Consider the following 21878-nt stretch of genomic DNA (forward strand, 5'->3'; position numbering starts at 1 on the left):
CATGAATAATGCTTGGGTAAGCCACCAACAAAGTTTCAGTGGGGGAAGGGAGCCAGCAGCTCCACAAAGGTTGAAGAGCATTTCACTGCTCCTGGGTCTACCCAGAGCACCAGAAGAATCTCAGCAATAAGAAACAAAACCTACAAGCAAACCATAGCTCTCCTCTCCATCAGTCAGGCACTAAAACTCCAAGACAGCTGTTCTAGTTCTGACACCAGGTGACAGAGCTGCCACCCACACAGATTCAGGCAGATGGGGGATTTCCACACTTCTTGGTAGTGCAGAATCCCAGTACAAGCGGCCACAGTGAGTCTGTTTCCTTTGACACCCATTTGGCAAAGACCTTAGGGAGGGTTCAGGAAGAACCACCCTGATTCTGAAAGGTCAGGGCAGGAAAAAGCCACTCACCTGTCCCAATGTAGAGGGTTCGATAGCACATATTGACTGCACCCCCCAAGCCCATCAGAGGATAGAACACCGCCCGGGCTTGCACTTCCTTTCTTTGCGCTGCAAGATAAAAAGAAATTACTTGAACAATGTTATCAGCTGGGAAAGCTGCTTGACCCCAGTGTCCCTAGCTCAGAAAGCACAGGCCCTAAGGAGGATGCAGTCAGCTTTGGCCTAAGCACCAGTTCCCAACCCTCTAGGAATGTTTGTGCATGAAACTTCTTTTTGCCAGTCAGAGAAAATTGCTTTCTCATAACCCACACAAGCCATGCAAATGGGGAGCATTAACACTGAGTGTGCACAATGGAGCCACGCTGAGGAACACACAAGCCTTCTACCCCTGGCTTCGTTCTTAATCTCTTCTACTCTGGGTAATCAAAGAGCTTTGCTCTCAAAGTGCCACTTAAAAAGAATTGGTGCTGGTGAATTCACCACCTTAACAGTGGTGATTTCATTTCTAGTGAAGCTGCAGGAAAAACACCTGGGCTGAATGGGGCTTGGCAGGGACAAACCCAGCTCCCAAGACAGGATGATTGACTGAGTGGACTCTTTCACCCTCAGGTCAGTCCCTATTGCACACTTGACAATGGCTGGTCCAGGGCTGAGCCTCCAGAGCAGCTCCAAGTTCAAATCACACACTCCCATGCCCACGTTAACTGGACAGAAAATCTTCTGTGGAACAGATACTGCATTCCACTGGGCCACACAGGCTTGGCCAGGATTTCAGCACTGTCTTTTGGAGGAAAACCCCTTATACACAGAGTTTAAACCTCTCCTGATATCACATCTGCAGGACAGTGTTACACCAAGAAGGTGAAATCAAAGAACAGAACATGAGGATTATGAAAGACTGCAGAGGTACCTACAGCAAGAATAGTGGCCACACCAAGTGGCCTCACAATTTCATGCCCTGCATGAATCCTTTCAGCTGCCTGGCTCTGCAGGGCTCACTAAAGGCTTTGGATCTAACATTTCACCAGCAATGCTAAGCAGCCAGTTGGATGCATCATTCCTGCCCAAAAAGGGTGATGGGTTCAGACAGCACCAATCTGCCTTGAGAAAGGCAGACTGCTGAAGAATTCCAGAGCAGGAAGGCAGCTCATACCACAGCCTGCTGCTGTGTCCTGCAGCAGCCATCACAAGGAGACTGACAAAGCACTTAGGGAATGCTGTGATGCTAAAGCAGGCAAGCACAGAGCTTCAGAAAAAGATTACTGACTGACTTCCAAAGATCTTATCTGGGATATTTACCCCCAGGCCTAGCAGAGAGGGAGCAGAGAATTGCTTCCACAGCAAGGCTCTCCAGTTAGTGCTTGAAAGCAGATTAAACTTACTGGCTGCATGCAGAGGAACCCAAAGCCATGCTCACTCTGCAGCTTTAGGTGATACCAGTGGTAATAAACAAAGCCAAACTCAGCAATCTGAAGATTCCAAGAGAAACTCCAGGTGCTTTCCATTACTGGCATTAGTCACATGTAGTGAGTGGTTTCAGCTTGACAGGGACATTCTGAACAGGCAATGACAATGTCACACATATATTCTGTGCTCCAGTTCCTCCTGTTCTTATATCTCTCCAAAAAGAGAGAGCAGGAATTCACAGATTTCTCTTGCCCATCTCAAAGGTAAAAGTGCAAAGAAAAGCCACCAAGAACCTGAGATGAACCTTCCCATCTATTGCTAATTCTAAGATGAATAAAACACAACTTCACTACACGTTTCCAGCAGAAAATCTGAAGGTACTAAAAGTATTCACACTGCTCAAATTTGTAAATAATTAAGTAGAGGATCCTGATGGAGTTTCTGGTCAGTGGATATCCAGAGCAGGGGGATGAGAAGAAAGAAAAGTGAAAGGCAGCATCAGATATCAGAAGAAGAGGGAAATCTCCTTCAAAGAATGGACAGTGGCAAATCTATGGCTCAACATAACCCAGCTATTCTAGGGCTGCTCTTACCTTCAATGTGGTTCCCCACAGGAGATTGCTGATGGGAATTGACACTGCTTGCTAGAGACTGAGCTTTGGGAGGAAAGAGCTGATGTATTCTCTGCAAGGCCAGAAACTTGATCAGCTGCTCATCCAGCATATTTATCTCAATCTCTGTTAATAAACAAAAAGCAATTAGTAAGTTACTCAGGGAAAGAGTGCAATCTGAGCTGCAGTGGATTTAGCTGTCCCACTTACAAACCTGCTGTTTGCTTCAACAGCCAAGACTTGACCAATTCTGCAATATCAAGACTCCTACACATAGGTGAGCTATTATTTCACATCACCTCCTGTGAGAAGAGTGTGAGGACAGTGCCAGAGCTGAAGAGCTCCAACTGAGGCAGCAAGCAGAGGTTTGGGGCAACTAGGGTTGATAAAAGCTGAAAATCTGCTGTTTTGGTCCAGAACGAACAGGTCAGTAGAGATGGCCATTGCACCCCTTAGGACAGTAGGCGGGGTGCTTCCTCTGAAGCTCTGCTACCTGGTTAGAAAGTGCAGCCCTGCATCACAGAGAGCTGTAACCCCCTTTGAAGCTGCTGCAGGCTCAGCAATCTCCTCCTGAAGGCACTGCTAACATTTGACATCTCTTGCCAAATGCAACAAAAGGAAATAAAAACCAGGCCAGTCTAAGGGACTGACAGAAGCAGAAATAAATTATAAAATTAACAGACCCACTGGAGCATCAGCACTCAGGTGACTGCTCTACTACAAGATCTATTGCTGCTGCACTTTACATCTGCCAGGAGCAACTCTGGATTGCAGCTAGCACCACAACATGGCAGGGCTGCAGGTTTCTGCATGTGAATTCCACCTGGAAAGCAGCCCAGTTGTGATTCTTCCCCAGAAAAGCTTCAGGCAGAAACACTTCATTGGTCTTGCTGCCTTGGCAACACTCAGAGCAGGGAAGCATGTGACATATTTAAGGTAATGTACACCCAGCCCCTCCCTCACCTGACTACATCCCTGCTTTATCTCTGGAACTTTCCCTCGAGCAGAGATGGAATGCTTTAGGGAAGCAAACACACAGGGCTGGCAGAGACTGATGATGAATTAAATACTCACCCCCGTCCATAAATGCTTTCAGGGAACCAGTGAAGTCCAACATAGCTGCAGAGTTTGAAGTGAGTGATGAGGGTAGAGTTAAAGCGCTTCCTATGGATAAGGTGCTGGGACTGACCTTACCATCTACAGAGAGAGGTATGGACAGAAGAGATGTCACTGTGACGTTCACCAGACATGCACCCAGCCCTCAGGCTGCCCTTGGCTGCCAAGCTGCTCCAAAATGACTCATTTTGCTCATAGTCATGCTTTGAAAAAGGCCTGAACTAGAGGCCAGGAGCTTTCTTCTGCTCACAGAAAAGCTTCTGTGTGCTTCCAACACAGAGCCAAACGTGGCTTCTGCCTCGTCTCCAGCTGCTGGAGGAATTCTTGACCATACATTTAATCTCCTGCTCCCTGTGGTGACACTGGAAAGATGAGCACCAACTCGCCAGGAGGGTGAAGAATTTATCAAACCTAAGAGACATTTGCCAAGTAGCTTGTCTAGCTTTTCAACATGAATAAAAAGCACAACTGCCCTGGTTTTATTTCTGCACTGTTATAAAGTCTGGGGTGCACATCACCGTCCAGAAGGAATGTGACAGCCATAAGCAGATTCTATTATTTACCAAATAAAACCCTCCTGCTTTGGAAGTGACCATGCAGTGGCAAATGCCAGGAAACAAAACCCCTGTAATGTGTTGTCAATACCAGATCTTCTTGAGCTGGTTTGCTTATAACTACTAAAATTTATGGCAAAAAAAGTCATGAGCAATTTGCATTTTTGTACTCAGCAGCAAAATTTGCACACCACAATCTTTGTTATAAATATATAATCCATCCTGTTAGATGGAAAATTTAAATGTTTACACCTTTCCCAAGAGACACTGCAGCAAGTAATGATTTTGTAGTACACAAGCTTTGCACCAGATGCAATTATTTAACATCTTAAGTAACTGCAAAATTATGTAGGGCTTGCAGTCCTCTTCAAACCACAAGCAAGAAGTTTTCTATAACACAGTCTCATTTCCTCTACCAGGACTTCTCCCAGCCTTGCATTTCTAAGCAGGGCAGGGTCAATTCAGCAGCCTCAGAGTAACCAAGTTTATTTAGGAGGAGGCCAAGTACCCTGGGGACTGCTTCCAAAGGCGAGGCAAAGCTTAGAAGTTACTCATTGAGGAATTTTAGAAAGGATTATAAAAATATGTTGCTCTGTTGCTTTACAGCCACCAGACCTGAGCCACTGCACACAAGGCTGACACTGAGCAGGTTGGAACTGCATGAGCAGTGACACACAGCTCTGTCACGTGCTTTGCAGTGACTGCTCCCACCCAACCTGCACAAAGGCTTAGCTGGTTTGAGTCTTGAGCTGGCATGGGGAGAGGGAAAAGGATGAGAATGCCATATGTGAACGTTTATTCTAGCAAAATTTGAGCTGTGGGCAGTTACTCCAGCATCTGTCAGCATCTTTGATTTTATGTTTCTACACTAAAAATGGTTATATACACTCTATTGTACACCTTGCTATTATTTAGCAGGTTTTTTGGGTAGAACTCAGGATGCATATCCAAGTCTGTAACTACCCTGTGTCAGGCCAACAGATCCTAACTAGACTACAGGTTCCCAAGCCCACATTTCTCCAGCATCAAGGCTGTGCACATGAAGACTCCAACACCTGCAGTAGGGGACATCAACCACTGCCTGAACAGTTACTCTGGATTAGATCCCAGAGAGCTGCTCTTGTGAGGAGGACTGACTACCTTGCAATCCAAATGGCCATTTGAAACAAACCAGTGGTTTTACAGCAGCGCTGGGGTTTTAAAGCAGCAGCTGTTGAAACAGCAAGGCAGCAGCCAAGTGATATAAAGCTACTGTTGCTTTCAAGAATTCAACTGACCTACTATCCTGCTTGTCAGGACAAAGTTCCACCCTCAAGTATAGGCAGCCAGCAAAAATACATCCCATGGCTCCTATAAAGAGACCTAAGACAGAGGAGACCTGAGAAACTTCTGCTGGCTCTCCACAGAAAGCCCAATTCCCAGTCAAACGAGGGCACACGGCTACACCCTTTAGATTTGGAATGAGGTTTAGCCTGAGCTTTTCTCACCCTGGGGCCAAGGTCAGTGGCTCAGCGCATACCTGAAGGTGGTGCTGGTGAACAGAATCTGTTTGTGGACCCAACAGCTGAGATGCCATCTCCTGCAGCCTGGGGAGGGGTGAGAGCCCGGGTGGCGCTGAGCGGGGAGCCCCCGGCCCGCAGCTCTGCCGTCAGCGGCGGCCCGATCTGCGTCTGCACATTCTTCCTTTGCAAAGTGCTGGTGGTCTCCAGGCTGGCACAGGAGCTCGAGATGGACGTAGGCAAACTCGTGACCGGCGCAGATCCCCTTTGTGCACAAGAAACAGGTCCTGCTACGTTCTCTGTTTTGACAATGGTTCCAATGGTGTGGTTCAGAAGTCCGCAACTCGCTGGGGGCGTGAGGGGCCGAGGCCACGTTTGCCGATGAGACAAAACAGGGATTGTGTTCCCAGAGCCCGAGAGCCTCTGGGAGTCAGTCAACTGTGCTGAGGATTCGGATGAAACGCCGTAGAAATGAGGCCCGTTCACTTTAATGTCGGAGGCTGTCGGCCCATTCGAAGTCCCGCAAGAAGAAGCCTTCTTGGATTTATCTATACAAGAGCTGCAGTTAACATCTTCCTGTGACAAAGTCTGCTGGGATTGTGAGGAGCTCAAGGAATTCTGGGTGGTAATCCCTGAGGTGCAGGATGACATGGAATAGAGGGAAGGTGTGGGTGCCTTGTCAGCTGCCTGGTAAGGGTTGGCGAGTGAGCCATCTGCCACAATAACAGGCTTAATATCAGCCTTCTCTGTTTGTTCAGAGTCCCAAAGCAAAGTCATCTGCTTAGCAGATAAATGTTTCAATATGCTGCACTGGAGCGCAACAACACTACAGAGCCACTGGAAGGAAGAAAAAAGTGCAGGTTAGCTCTGGAGGCAGCAGTGCTCCAAACCTCTACAGTTGCTCCATCGTTCACCCAGCCTGAGGAAATCCAGCTGCTGACTGCTCAGATGCAGTGTGGAACTACAGCATCTGCTCTGGAGCTCATCTACAATTAGGAGGAAATTTTGTCCAGAGGTATAAAAGTGGAACCAAAATTATCTTCTGTTTATCTCCATGCTGGAGGTAGGACAGAGAGGGGCTGAGATTAAAGGAGGGAGGAAGGCAGGCAGCATTTCCTCACTTCTAAACTCCTCCTTCTCTTCATTTGTTAAATGCTGCAACTCTTCAGCCTCAGGTTACAAACATACCTATCAGTAATTTGGGCTTCTAGCCAAACAAAACCCTTCAACTTATTCTACAGCATGTTGGAAAGAAATGCTGCTCTACCTCAGGTACAGGGAATAGAAAGCTTGGGTAAAGAGCACTTTCCTTTTACACAAAGTGGAGGAACACCAAAAGATTTTTTTTAAGTTTTAAGCTCCATGGTGGATATGCACCTGCCACATAAAAGCAGCTTGTCTGTGCTAAAAAAGAAGGACTTGATTTCTCTACTGACAGCAACTTAACATGCCTTTACACTGTGGAATCTGGCCAGAAGTTTCATACAAGATTTAAACACTCATTTGACCTTGATTTACATGCCCAATTCCATCCGCAATAAAAAGCGACCCAGAAATGGGACGTTAACTTATAAATAAACGTGTCAGAGAGCAGCCTTACATAATCAAAGTGCAAAGTATTTCCCCTCAGCCACGAAATAAAGATGACGTCTAGACAGAAGGCCCTCGACTCCACTCTTAAGGCCAGAGGACTATTGCACCACTTCCCTGAAGTGTCAAATGAGGAATTTTACATCTCACCTGGAAAGTCAAAGTGAAGTTTTAATGCACAAAGGTGTCAGAGACAAGACAAGCTATCACCTTCACACAGGAGCCTGAGATTGGTTTCCTAGACAACTGCTCCATCACGACTGAAGTGGAAGGGGATCTTTGTACCAAAGCAACTACACACACAGAGTCCAAGCATTTGACTTAATTTACCTCCTGTTGTTCTGTCTGGCTGGCTAAGTGCTCAGTGTTCAAAAGGTGCTTCTGCAAGGGTTCCTCAGGGATCCCGTTACAGATCAGCTCGCCATCTCTAATTGCTGCAGGCGCGAGTAACGGGGGTGGAAGCCGGTACTGGGACTTTATAGCATCAGGAACCTACAGTGTGGAGAAAGAAGATCACACATGAGAACAATTACTCAAGAATGACTAGTTAAACCAAGTGCTTGATCAGCACTAAACTTGGTATTTGCTGCTTTCTCACCCAAAGGAACCCTGCCGATACATTGGAAGTATCAAGGACTGAGTACTTTAAATTGACGTAGCCATGCTGAAATTAATAGGTTTTATTCCCTTAGGTCAGGCATGACTTTGGTACAACATGGTGGCTACAGCATAAGAGAAATAATGAAAAAACAGCCAAGGGAAGTCTGCATGGCAGTTTTCAGGTATCCTGGCAACCAACACAGCCCCAAATCTGACTGCAGGGCCACCTTCAGGAAGTTTTGTGTTGCACCTCCTATGCTTGTGCTAGATTTAAGTGCTTACTTGTAATAATTGAGCCTTATAGTTGAAGGAAAGAGATCTTCTTAAATCCTACAAGTACTGAGTGCTGACTCCCAGATCTCTCACCAACACAATCATTCAGACTGTCTTCTTCCTCCTGCCCCAAGGAGTATGCTGGTTTCCTTTCCAAACTAAAACACATACACAGGGGCTTTCACCCACCACTTACCTTCAGACCTTTCCTCTTCACTGACTGAAGAACTCTGCGATTCGGAGGGTGTTTCTTATGGATTCGGTTTAAGAAATCCACTTTGACAACGTGCTGAGATATGGTGTCCTGGAACCGGTCAAATACTCGGCACCGATTACTCAGGGTCAAGTTCTTCTGGTTCAGCTGGGTGATCAGATAATGCCACAGGAGTTAGGGATCTGCAGGTCACTCTAAGGCACCCTAAGACTTTCATAATGCCTTGTAGCACTGGCAGTACAGCATCAGCTCAGCTTTAGACTATTTGTTTCCTGCAGCACTAACCATTTCTGTTAAAGGGCACATTGCTGGAGATGAATACAAAAGCATTTAGAGGCCGACTATGCAGTATCAATGCTCTCAGAAGCAGTTTGTCTGGGAAAAAGCTCTTTGTTTCAGCCCCCTGTTTCCTGAGTATTTAAGTCTCAAGTACACTGCTTTTCCAAAAATGAAAACTCCCTCTTGGAATGAAACTTTTTTGGGTTAAGCATGCAAAGAATTACTTCCCCTATTTGTAGCACTGTGCTGCTTTGTATCCCAGTTCTGGAAGCTCATCTAGATCTTAAAGAGTCCAGTCAAAAACTAGACAAGCTGTCAGTGAGCCACAATCTGAGCTGTCAGCTTCAGTTACAGGAAGGAGTTCCCCCATCTTTATATCTTATTGCAGAGAGCAGCATCACATTCCTTTGGAGAGTGCGTTGCTTGCAGCAGGAGCTTTACAAGCGTTACAGGGAGCAATAAGAGCTCAGAAGCTGTTTTACATTTGTTGTGCTTTGTCCTTTAATGGACCTGCCAGGTTCCACTCCAGCATCCGGTTACCATACTGCAATCATAGTCCTGCTTACCACCACGTGTTCTATGTGATTTGGGCACATCCATCTACCCAGAGGCATGGCAGTAAGCGGTGGCTCCAGACAATCCATGTGGAACAGGAGTGGGCAATAATCACACTGGATTAGAGGTGCCACTCTGCAACTCCTGAGAAGAGAGAGCCAAATCTTATTCCCTGTACAGAGTATAAATAGAACATTCAGACAAGCTTGGCTGACCACTTCAGTTTATCCTCTACGCTGTTGTTTGCAGCAAAAAGTAGGATTCTGATTTGTAACTTGATCTGTATAGACCTTCTTTATGATCCACTCAAGACAAAAGCCTTTATTTGAAGCAAAATTCAGAGATCAAAAGGAAATCTCAGATTTAGGTAATTACAAGTTTCCTTGGAGGAATCATGTGTGATGCTGGGACGTGTACATCAACAAGACGTTCTCAAAACAAGTCTCAAACTCCAGAAAAATAACTACATCTGAATCCCCAGGCTTTAAAAAAGCCTTTGCTCTATGACAAAGTCATCAGTTGTTCTCCACAAAAGCCCACCTGAATCCCCATTCCACTTCGAGAATTTCACTCTGACTGGGTTTCTGAAATAAAGGTTTCATTTTCACTGACATTTTGAATTGGGGTTGATCTATGCATTTTTTTATGCAGAGTTACAAAACCTATCAGTATTTTGGACTGGTTTTCAGATTTACAATTTCAGCACAATATTCCTATTTGCCCTGGGCTTATAAATCTCTCAGTAGATTTCTATTTCCTAAAGGTCACCTCCTCACACACTTCCTTCACAAACCATAAACAAACATCACCATTTACCAAACCACCATCATTTTAGAATATTTCTTTGCAGAAAAACACTGAAGACAAGATGGCTCAATCTTGTCAATCTTCAGGCTACATTTCAGAACCCTTTACAGCTGGACCTACACATGCTGTGGTGAACACCTTGTTATTTAGCAAAGATTAATATTCTCCCATTTGTTTAGAGGATTGCAAGTAAATAATGAAGGAGAATGGAAAAGAAAATAGGTAATCTACTTTTTTCAGCAAGAACTTTGCTCCTGTGAAGGATGCAGCTACACTGAACAGCTTCCTGAAAGAACAAGTACCTGTTGCATGTGAAGCAGACCTTCACCGGCAAGGGAACCAAACCATTGTGGTCTAACTCGTGTTGTGCTTTCTTGACATTCTTTCCTGTGGTTTCTTCCTTTCTCCTCCTCTTACTAGTACCTGAAAAGGAAATTTTTAAAAGCTTTGTGTTATCCACATAGCAGAGGTTTGTTTGCCTTCTGGTAGATACATATAATCATCTCAGAAAAGTCAAAGACTGCTGCTTAAGGAACTTCTATCAACCACTAAATCTAGCCTTAAGTGACAGAGACTGTCTTTAAAGACAGATATATTTCACACTTAGTAATTTCAGTGACACCCTATACATTTAGTCACTACTTTGTTACTATATTATTGCATCATAAATCAAAAATCAAGTATTTTGACAACTGATTCTTTTTCATATTGATGATCTAGTCCAAGGTGAGATCAACAAGCATCTATCACAAGTTCTGATGGACATGGTGTGTAGTTGCAGTGTCCCCACAGATTTGAGAGGCACCTGCTGCTAAGGCAGGTGGTGGAGAGCCAGAGGTACCTCTGCTTTCACCAGCGAGCACCACTGGAGCCACAACTGTCACAGAGTCAGGAGGGCAAAGAGGAAAGATGGCAGCAGGATGCAACTGCAGACATCTTCACTATCAGCAGACAAGGCCCGGCTCACCTGGAAGTGCTGTGGTGCAGGTCAGTTCATTCGGCAGCTGGAACTGCGTTGGGTTCCTTTCCATGGCAGCAGCAATAAGAAGCTCAAAGGGTCGCTTCAGCTGGGGCTGCCCACAGTCCATTTCTGCAATGGCAGAGTCATCATCCACGTCAATTATGTCCTCATCCACATCATTCTGTTCAGAGTTGGGGGTCTCGGTGCTGGCATTGGATGTGGGAGTGCCAGGCCGGCTCGCTCTCCTTTCCAAGATCCTGGCATGCGCATTAGCCCTGATGCTGCTGCTAGACCTGTCCAACAGGTCTGCGTCACTGGTGGGGGAGGTGGTCCTTTTCCCAGATTTGTCCACCAATCCATTTACCTGCCCCAGCTCTTTCTTCTGTTCTCGCTTCTGCACGACATGAATAGGCAGGCTTATCATGGAGGCCACAAACAAAGCACATCAACCTTGACAAATATGCGATTGAAGACAAACAGCATCTGAAAACGCTTGAGCCACGCGCTACAACTTCCCCCTTGCAGTCATCAGAGCCTCGAGCAAGAACAGTCTGATGGCAGCTAAGGTACAGATGACACAACAGCTGAAGAGAACCAAGCATGGGGAAGAACATTACCATGTGTCTTTCCTTTCAGGGTAGCTATACTTGAGTCCAGATCAGGACATTTCACAGCATCTAGTCCTAAACATTTGACAAATCACACAACTGTTTGCTTTGCTACCAACACGGAGAAACTCCACAGCAAACTGTTCATTGTTGATGCACTTTACTAACCCTGGCACTGCATACAAACCCATCAGAGGTTGAGAAGGTCAGCTGGAGAATACAAGCACAACATACAAACAACATTCTGCTATCTCCTGATGACAGGAATCTTGAACAAGGTGCAGCAGAGGAAAACTACAGATTGCAATCACCACAAGATCCATTTTGCAACAGGAGGAAATGCTGCATGGCCTGGGATGGGCAACTGTGCACTGTTCCAGCATCACTCATATGGAGGAACCAATGTACTCCATCACTAACATGGTCTGCAAAGGGAGCAAAGTGTTTTCAGGCAATTTTTAATATAGAAAAGTTGGGAATTTTCTGCTTTTCTCTTTTTACTTTTTTATTTGTTTTTCGATTTGTGACCTTCATTTCTATTGTTGGCAGATGGCTGAGCAGTACCCTGGAAACATAACAAGGCAATCACTTCAGGAACAAAAGGCTGAGCACACAGTTTTCTTCCAATCTGTTTTGGGTGTCACTTCAAGGGAACAGTTGCTAGATAGCTTGGTGCAGTTTCTAAACCCTCTGCTAGGCAGCCCTACGTGGTCACAGCAATAAGATGTTTACATTGTGCAAGACAGCTTCCTGGAGAAAGAGCATCAAGGCAAAAAAAAAAAAAAAAAGACAAGCTACAATATTGCCCAATCATCTCCTTCCCATCCTATTCAACAGCCCAGGAAATCATAACTCACTGTGATTTCACCCTCTGCTGATGTACAACTGCTGTGAAGTCACTCTTCTAAAAAACACATATTAAGTAGAATCAGAGCCCTGATGGCAAAGCTGTATTAATGTGACTCCCATTCTGCCTGTAGACAGCTCACCTGCTTGAGCACAGGAGCCATTCCCATTTCCTCCGTGCCTCAGCTCTCCCTCCTTTCCAGAAATGGAGGGGGAAGGAAAACAGTTTAAAAGGCACAGATTGACAAGAAGGTATCAGGGACTTCAGTTTTACCTCCTAGTAGTGAAGTTAAAATATCCCAAGGGTCTCACCAAGACCCCTTAGGTTTCTTGAATCCCTTTCCTAACAAAACCCTTTGCAAACATGAGCACAAAGAAGCAGCACTGGTTGTCTGAGTACACACGAAGGGAGAGGCAGGTATAAACCACAGGATTCAGGTTTCAGAGGGCCAGTTGGAAGGGCAGGGGCTGTGTCTGTTCTGAGGCTTTACCTTGCGGCGCACGGTGCAGCGGTGGCACATCCACTCCCCCGGGGGCAGCATCTCCTCGCTGAGCGGAGGGTTGCTACAAGAGAAACACAAAGCAAAGCTTTACTGTTATTTACTGTCATTTCTGGAACTCTTCTCACGTACACAGCCAGAGCCAAGGCGGCTCTGCGGTTCCACTCCCAGGCACTTCCTTTAATTTATGGTGAAGCTCCCTGGATTCACTCTCCCATACATCCACTTAGCCAGACACCTCCAAGAAGCCAGTCTTCCATGACACCCATCTCAGCTCCACGGTTTCAGAGCACTCTCAGACTTGAACAGCAAAGATAAATGGAAGATTCACTGGTGTGCCACACACATACCTCCCCCCACACCTCCTTAAATAACTTGATTACTCCATGTGAGACCACACAGATTCCCATGCAGCAAGCACAGCCATACATCCTTGGGTTTGCAGTGAGTCCAACTGAACAAGCTGCCATGAGGTCTACCCACCATCTCTCCCATGTACTCCATCCCTGGGCACACTTACTTAATGGCAGAAACCACCTTCTATCTTAAGACAACCCAAATACTCTTAAAAGTGTCACCATATCCAGCTTGCCTTGGCTATGAAGCACAGGATACATCCTACTCACATGGATCTGCACTTACTATAAAAGCTGTATCACAGTGAAATTACATTCTCATTTTGATGCTAGAAATAAACCAAAGCAAATTAGACTAAGGAGTAAGGAAGACTATTTTGAGAAACACTTTTCCTCAGTAAAAGGCAGAGCAGCATATGTTAGATGATACACTTTCCTTACAGATCCCACTACTAACTCAAGTACTTTCCAACACCTCTTTATCATTAAGATTTGTTATTTGAGCAAACTGCTGACTGTGGCAGGGAAAATGTACCTGCTGGCAAAACCCAGCCATTTACCATGCAGTGTGGCTTAAGATAATACTTTTAAAAGTTCTCCTGACTTTTGCTAGAGGCAGCTCTTAGCAAGTCTGCTCTGAAGCTCCATTTCCCACTGACTGGGGAACAGATTTCAAGGATCCACTGGGACTGACTGGGATCAAGAAGTACAGTAGCTTATAAGACTGGCCCAAGAAAGCCACACAAGCATGGGAAGCTAGATGTTGGTTCATGGCAGGAGTCTCCATACTGTTTATTGCACCTACAAATACCAAACCAAATCCAAGTTAAGCTTTCCAGTCTCCAGGCCCAACAAGCCAGGGAGGATGAGATGCATACTTGCTGGCTGGGAAGAGCTGTGCTCTGCAGCAAAGGGAGAGGCTGTCTTCCTCGAGAATCTTGCTCCTAGCACAGGGAAATGGCACAGGATCCCAGCCCAGGCTCCCAAGCCTGGACTGTGAAAACAAACACACTTCCTTTGTTTAAACAGAGTCCCGGCGAGCCTTGCCCCGAGCTCGCCCTGTGCCAGCACTGCTCTGCAGGTACTGCAGCCACCCGGGGTCACACTCCCTCTTGCAACACTGTGCCTGGAAGACTGAAGGAAGAACACAGCAACAACCAAGCTGGTAATAACCTCAGCATTTCTGGTGTCAGGCTCTGGGGAATTCAGTAGAGCCAACACATCTGGCAGCCATTTTGAGGAGGAGTGCAGGGTTTCAGAGGCCTCCGTGTTCCAGGCGCTCCAGAAACGCAGCGCTCTGCATATATGCACTGACATACCTGCAGCTTATGTTTCTCATTTCCTGGAGGGCTTGGATGAACAAGAGATCAGGCTCTAGATGAGAGCACCAAAGCCTCCACTACTGGCTGCTTCACCTCAAATGCTTGGATGAAGCAGTAGCTCCCTGCCCCAAACTAATCTTTTGCTAACAGAAGCAGGGAAGGGGGGTAGAAGGAGGAGAGTAACAAATGATCCCCGTGTGCTTCCTGCAGCATAAATCCAGCTGAATCCTATGGTGCATCCTGCAACAGCTCAGGTTTTACTCTTGCTAGAAAACCAGCTCTTAGATCTGCCTCTACAGCAAGTACCGATTCATGTGGCCCATTCCCCTCTCCCCTCCCAACACCCCAGGGCAAAAAAACCCACAGCCTTTGATTTGTTCCTAGTGAAATTTCACCCTCTGAAGCTCCCGACGAGCGTGCCTGAACTGCTGGGAACACGTCTGCCCCATTCCGAGTGCGGCGTGCCAGGGATCCGCGCGCTGCCAGATGCCTCCGGTTATTTGTTTTAACTGTTACCTCAATCTTACGCATTTTACAATGAAACAATTAATACCACCGTGAACCTCGAGAGACGCCTGGAAGAGTCAGAACAGGTTTCTTCTGCAAGTATGTATGTTATTGTCCCATTTGCTGGGTTTGAAGCATGAAATCCTACATACTCTGTACTATTAAAGAAGCATTTTAATGAATGCTGCTACCCAAAGGCCTGTGGAAGGAGGGGAAAAGATTCGTTTCAGAGCAGCAGAAAGGTTTTAGTGCTCAGATAAACCTCCTGAGGTTTTCTGCTCACTGGCAGGGCCTAGCTGCGATAGCAAGTGTATTAAAAGACTGATTCTGCCTCTCCTGGTTAATGAACTGTTCATCAAGGCAGCTCACCATGCTAACAAAGACTGATGAAGGCTGCTCCTGCACTGCTGGCCTCGCAGCAAGCAGAGAGCACTGCCTGGGTCTCAGCAGAAAGCCAGGGAAGCGCTAAAGAATGCTGTTTTAATTGACTAGGTATGACCACATTCTTCAACCTTTTACTGTAAGCATAAAAGAAACGGATTTTTAAATCTGAGCAAGACACTTGATCTTCATAAGCAAGGTAAGAATTAGCACTTTGGCAGGAGCACCAGAGCCCTTTTCTCCCTATCTTTCATGGGTTCATTAGCATGCACAGCTCCAGCCGCCAGTGTTTGCTGCCAACAGGACCTGGAATTGTACAGCTCCCACTTTATCTTCGGTTACAACACATCTCCTTTCAACTACACACCAGTCAGTTGCACTTTTCAGGACATTTTCACTAACCCTTCATTTCAGAAAGTTTCCCCTTCTGTCATCACAGACAAGAGTGGTGGCCTCTGCTGTTTACCTGGGGGGTTTGGTGTGACCCAAATCAAACCTGCTCAGCAGAATGTGTTTCTGCATTTAAAACAAAGACAGCTCTGAAAAACACAGGCTGACTTAAAAACACCTGGAAGACTAACTCATACAAAGCCTCTGAAAATTAAAGGAGATGTTTATCACTGCCTAGTCAAAAACCACTACACTGCCTATGAAGTCACTTGCCATATAATATCTGTCTCATGGCTTTTTCTCAGAAAGTTAACTATCTCCTGAAATTCCTATCAGATGCATTGTCAAGCATTGCTCTATCCCTTAAATAAAACTTAAATGACTATGACAAAATAAAAAAAAATTCAAGAGCATATTAGGAGTTTTTATCAAGCAAACAATAGCATGAAGCCATTTAGCTTTTCAATTTCACACTCTGGGGCTCTCATACATCAGAAGCCTGTTGTCAAGTCTAAATCCTGTAATTACTCCTCACTTTGCTGACCTCAATAAATAGGTAAACAAGTGCTCCAAGGAATGGCACCTTCTCCAATACAAACTGGGCCGTAGCTCTCAAAGGAACCAGTTATAAGCAGACCTGAGGTTATTTACACACTGCATTCCTGGCCATCTTGCGTCAAAGGCACGCTGACACTACTTTTGGACCCACCAGGATACAGCAAGCTACCAGCTGGGATAATGGTGGCAGGAAAACAAACCAGTGCCTGGTGAAGCTTTCTTCAATAACTTCTCTTTCATGTCAGTTGTTTTCAACAATTGGACTTAAATATTTTTTTTTTCCTGTGCAGAGGAAAAATAGTAACACCATGAAAAAATGTAAGCAAACACATTTTTTCCTTCTCAGGAAACTTGATTAACTGACCAAGGCTCAGTGACAGGATGATAATGAAGGATGCTAGATATGTTTGCCAGATAAGGAAAGAAGGCTTTCAACTCTTCTATGGGACTCCTATTTATCCCTATGATGGATAGAGCTACAGCTGTTCTACCAGCTTCATAAAGAACAAGGCTCCCTGGCTTCCTACAGCAGGGCCTCAATGGCAGCTAAAACAAACCAGGAAACCAACCTCACTGTCAGGGCTTTACAAGAGCCCCATTGAGAAACAGGGAAAGTTGCATCATTTACAAATTCAGCTTTTTGGAACATTTTTACTGTGCCCAAGTTACATACTTCTGCTCACAGCTGCTCCCAAAGCCGGCTGGAGGAGGACACCTGGAAGCCTGAGCCTCTACCTTAGACAGAATAAAACCACACCAAACAAGCCAACAGCTGCAGCCTGCAGCAAGTTCCTCCCCACTGCAACTCCCTTCCCTTCCTCTTTTACTCTTGCATCAACACAAAGCTCCTGAAGACAGAAGTCAGATTTCAATTACCTCAAAGGTGATTATTAGGAAAACTATCAGCTCCCTCCTCTCCTCCACTGTTGTTCCTCAAATTACTCAGTGAAGTCTCAAAGTTCTGCTCATTAACGAGGATAAATTGTGACACTCAGCTGTACGAAAATAATCTTCCTGAAAAAGCCAAAGATTTCTCAAGCACCAATGCAGAGACCACCAAACTTCAGATAAGCCCAGCACAATTTTTGTTCTTTACAGACCTCTAAGCATGACGTGGTCACATTAAAATTAACAGTTTCAGCAACTTTCTGGCCTCAATTAGGTTCATACTGTTTATAAGTTATACTTACTTTAAGCCAGCAGCACAATTCATATTAACTACAGAGCATCACACACTATACTTCTACCTGTGGTGCAACAACTCCTGAGGGAACTTGTAAAAAAAGCTTGACAGCAGGCAGCACAACTTTGTTTACACTGAAGTGAAAGTCTTGAGCATGGACATAAGAAGTTCTAAATGAGCAACATCCAGCAAGGACTCCTGGACACCACCAAACAGGTCAGGACAGAATTATTTTGGCTGCCACTATGCAAGGAAGGGAACCAAAATGACTGTTTCACAGGTCACCAATTATCCCATCATCTGGAACGCTGCATGTGCTTAGTGTGCATCTTTCCAACACCATGGCCAGAGCTGGAAATAAGGGTTCAGCAACAGACAGAAAACAGAAGAAGGATTAAAACACCATTATATGGGCAGACAGCAAGGAATAAGATGTATCCAAGGAAAAAATAAAGATACACTACACTGTCTACATGATGCTACAAGAGTGGAGGAAGACTTGAACTCTTCAGGGTTTAAGTAGCAGCTTTGCTGGATATGCCAGATCCCAAAATTTCCTTCACTGTGTGCTCATTTTTACTATCTAGACCTGCCACTGTGTTCAACATTTCAAGGGCTTGGCCAGCAGTCCCAGGCTCTGGCAGTAGCACCACCGTGCTCCTAAGAACCAGGTACCATTTCATGAGTGAATACCCAAACCATAAATGCTGTGGGTATTCTGTGAATTTCAACGCCTATGAACTTATTTACCTGAATCCATCAAACCACTCCTGCTACTCCCATCCTGGGAAGAAAACACCTGCTTCCATGAGGTTCATCTGCCTTACCTCAGCTCCCTTCCTGCCTCCTCCCTGTGCCCTCCAGCACAGGCAGGCCTGAAGCTCATGGGGAATCAGGGAAGTATCCTCCAAGGCAGGAAGCAGAAGTTTTTTGCCTCCAACCTGATGAGCAGGAGGGCCCAATAAACTGGATAAGCTGCATGTAAACATGTGATCACCTGATGTAATTAGTTCCTTCTATTTATAGAAAGAACCTGGCCCACAGAGACCATTCCCTAGACAACCTGTTAGTTATTACCTTCATTAATGTCCAGCTGACAAAAAATTAAAGGAAGTACTTTTTTTTAAGATACCAAATTTCCACACATAGGTAAACACATACATATATAAAAACAAATATGTATTAAAGAGCGTATAGTACCACCAGAACTGCAGTGAGAGTTTTTGATTATTATTTTTTAATTAGTTTGACTGGTTATGAACTCTGATATTTGAGACATATTTGCCTAGGGAACCATCCAACTTTGTATTTATAAGCAGAAGCCATTAAAGTTGACAGAAGAATTGTTGACTTTGAAAAATGTGGGTCAGACACAGAAATTCAGACATTTTGCACATCCTGACTCCTGTTTCTTTCCCAGGCATCGCTCATGCCTGTGCTGCAGACAATGGTAACAATAGCCTGAATTCAATGTCCAGGTTCATTATTAAGTGTTCAGGTCTTTATAGCACCATCTTCTTAACAGATTAGAAGTCATCTTCTCAAAGCAGGATGACACATAGGGCAGCATCAGGGAAAAGAAAGGAGGCTGAGGAACAACACAGCCCTGGTGAGAATCACTTCATCCAATTCTGTCTTTAAAGAACAATAAATGAAGAGACATCTCTGGTGGGAAAAAAAAATAATCAAAACACAGGTCTGAGAGGTTTCTGAGAAGTGAACACATTCAGCCCCAGCCATACTGAACGTGTTCAAAGGAGACAGGGGTGAAAGGACAGCAGCAGTAAGGTGGAAAAAAGGAAAGCAGCACATCAGAAGAGGATGAAGGGCAGACCCATAAAAGCAAAAGCATGAATTTGTCTTCACACAGGCACAAGTGAAGTGTAATTCTGACATCTACATGTGGACTAGGCTTTCCCAAGAACGCTGGGGAAGAGAGAAAAAAGAGCAAAGACAGAAATATCCACTGAAAAAAAAACCAAAAACCAACAAAAAAATCCTTATAGCAGGGCATACATTCTTTTCTGCCTTTCCAGATCACCTTCATATCTTGCTCCTGTTGCTATTCTAGACAGAGATCACTGGGAAGTTCACATGATGCCGTGCCCAAAGTCAGAGGCTGTACAGGCAGGTGTTTCACACCAATCACTAGTGCTTGCCAGAAATTCAGCATGGGGTTTTCAGCCTGCTAAATTGTATCCTCAGGCCAGTGCTTTCTGCAGGGTTCAAAGTCGGTAATCTCCAGCTCCATCTAGTTTGCTTCCAGTGATCGTGCAGAGCAGACGTCAGCAGAAATGGGTTAGAGTTGGGTTCAGGCACTCGATTCCCCCCAGCTGGCTGAGATGCTCTTTGCCTTTTGTGCTCAAGATCTGATACACCAACAGGAAGAATGATTTATACAACCTTTTTTTTTTCCTTTCCCCCCCTTCATTTTTGGCTACAGGGAGCATTTACTCCATACCCTAAAAAGGTATGTGACTGCATTACAACTGGTATCTGTCAACCCCTTTATTAAAGGGAAGCTACAACACTATTTTTACTCAGCTTACAGAGTTACTGGATACTGCAGTGTTCCTTCGAGGAAGCTGGGCAGACATCTAGTGAGCAGTGGAGCTGGAGACAGCACAAATCGATTGCTATAGGAAGGAAAAGCCAGCTCTGACAATCTGTGTCACAAAAATCACAAGTCTAGCCAGTAACCTGACGTGGCAAGATGCTTTTTGCTTACACTCACTTCTTTCATACCCCTGTAACAAAGCCATGTTATATCCCCCAGATACATTTGCATTTTCACAAGTCCAAGAGAACTTCCTGACTGGTTTAAAAAAAAACAAAACAAGTACATCCTTCTCACATGATTTATATTCCAACAGACAGCACTTCCTAAATATTCGGACTGTCACACTTGCTTTCAGGGAGATACACCTCCTTCCTACTCTGGAAGTAGCTGCTCCCTTTCTCCACAGCAGATTCCTGCTATTTGCTACTGACTCAAGGTTTGAGAAAGGCTGCAGAGCACAGGAAAAAGTCAAGAACCTGACACGTACCAGTGAATCAGTCTAGCAACAAAAGCAGTTTAACATCCACTGGTGTGGGTCAATAAACGGAAGAATTTATGTTAGTGTTGAAAAACTGTTTCAGTATCGACATTACAACTGAAATTTCAAATTGACTCTGTCTTACACAGGGAAACACAGGAGCCCTGCTCTCCTGCAGGTGTTCCTCACACCACCACAACAGCACCTACAACCCAAAAAAGGCCCTTTTTGTAGGGGGGGGGGAAATTCCTGGTTGGTCCTGATTCTTGCTAAAAATACCCAGTTCTGTCACTGACAACTGCACAGAGGCACTCCCCAGCCGGGGTGTCCTTCACACCCGTGGTAAGAGCAGTGCAGCCGGATGTCAGACATGCCAATTACCACTGCTTCCCTTTCACCACCCCACCTAAACAACACCGTGAAATGGAGAGAGACAGAGGAAAGAATTATGAGCTTTATAAGATCTTGTGCAATAAACACAGCAGTCCCCCATTCCCAACTATCAGATCTGCTGGCGGCAGTACAATCTTAACAGCACCGAGCTTGTATGTGATAAAAAGACATAAGGCAGCTAAAGGAAGGTGAATATATTTACAAGATAGTGCCAAGATCTCCATAACAAACAGTCATTAGCAGATTAGTATTATGAATCTAATCCAATTAAGAATTTCCTTTGCAAATGCCTGGAGGAGCTGGAATTCCTCTGGGAAGACCTTTCCATGTTGTGAAAGGCTCCCATGAGTCATGCCTGCAGGCTGACATACCAGGAAAGACCAGCTCTTGGAGCAGCAGGAACAAAGCACTGAACCCCACCTCGAAGCAAACCGCTGCAGCCTCCTGCTCCTGAGGAGTCAACTCAAAAATGGACTCACAGCGGCACAAAAAAAAGGATTTCTCAGTTCCACAAGTCATGGTCAACATAAAACTGGCACCTTCCTAAGCCAAGGTACAAAAACACAGAGAATTCTCCTTGTCCACTGCCTCCCACTGTGCCATTTTAAACAGCCTTGGAACAATGCACGTGTTTGATGTAACACCAGTCTGTGCAGCAGCCATACCTTAAAGGCAAAGCCTAAATTAAGTAGGTAAACATCCCTCTCCTCAACTCTGAATCCTTTAGAATCCCAAAGCCATGCTCCTACTCACTGCACACAGATGTTGGGAACTGCAGCAGGCTCAATCCCAATCCCCAATTCTTGCCCACAGTGCAAAACCTGCTCACACACAGTTTAACACGAGCAACATCCACACACACAGGTGAGAGTGGTGGTTTGCAAGTCACCCAATCATGAGTTCCTCAAATTCTTACTGTGAATGATTTGCT

The 21878-nt window shown here is 45.2% G+C and overlaps 1 protein-coding gene across 1 annotated transcript in view; it reads right to left on the reverse strand.

Annotated features, from left to right (window-relative positions):
- PHF12 (PHD finger protein 12) overlaps positions 1-21878 on the reverse strand; it is a 31495-nt gene that overhangs the window by 3949 nt on the left and 5668 nt on the right. Inside the window, exons 3-12 of the mRNA XM_063174093.1 lie at positions 12811-12883; positions 10872-11259; positions 10207-10327; positions 9109-9241; positions 8246-8410; positions 7507-7668; positions 5607-6423; positions 3492-3614; positions 2400-2543; positions 409-507 (exon numbers count right to left, since the gene is read on the reverse strand). Coding sequence (XP_063030163.1) covers positions 409-507; positions 2400-2543; positions 3492-3614; positions 5607-6423; positions 7507-7668; positions 8246-8410; positions 9109-9241; positions 10207-10327; positions 10872-11259; positions 12811-12883 — 2225 coding nt within the window. The remainder of the gene's footprint in view (positions 1-408; positions 508-2399; positions 2544-3491; positions 3615-5606; positions 6424-7506; positions 7669-8245; positions 8411-9108; positions 9242-10206; positions 10328-10871; positions 11260-12810; positions 12884-21878) is intronic.

The sequence above is a fragment of the Melospiza melodia genome, chromosome 21 (assembly GCF_035770615.1).
Source record: "Melospiza melodia melodia isolate bMelMel2 chromosome 21, bMelMel2.pri, whole genome shotgun sequence".
Taxonomy (NCBI): Eukaryota; Metazoa; Chordata; class Aves; order Passeriformes; family Passerellidae; genus Melospiza; species Melospiza melodia.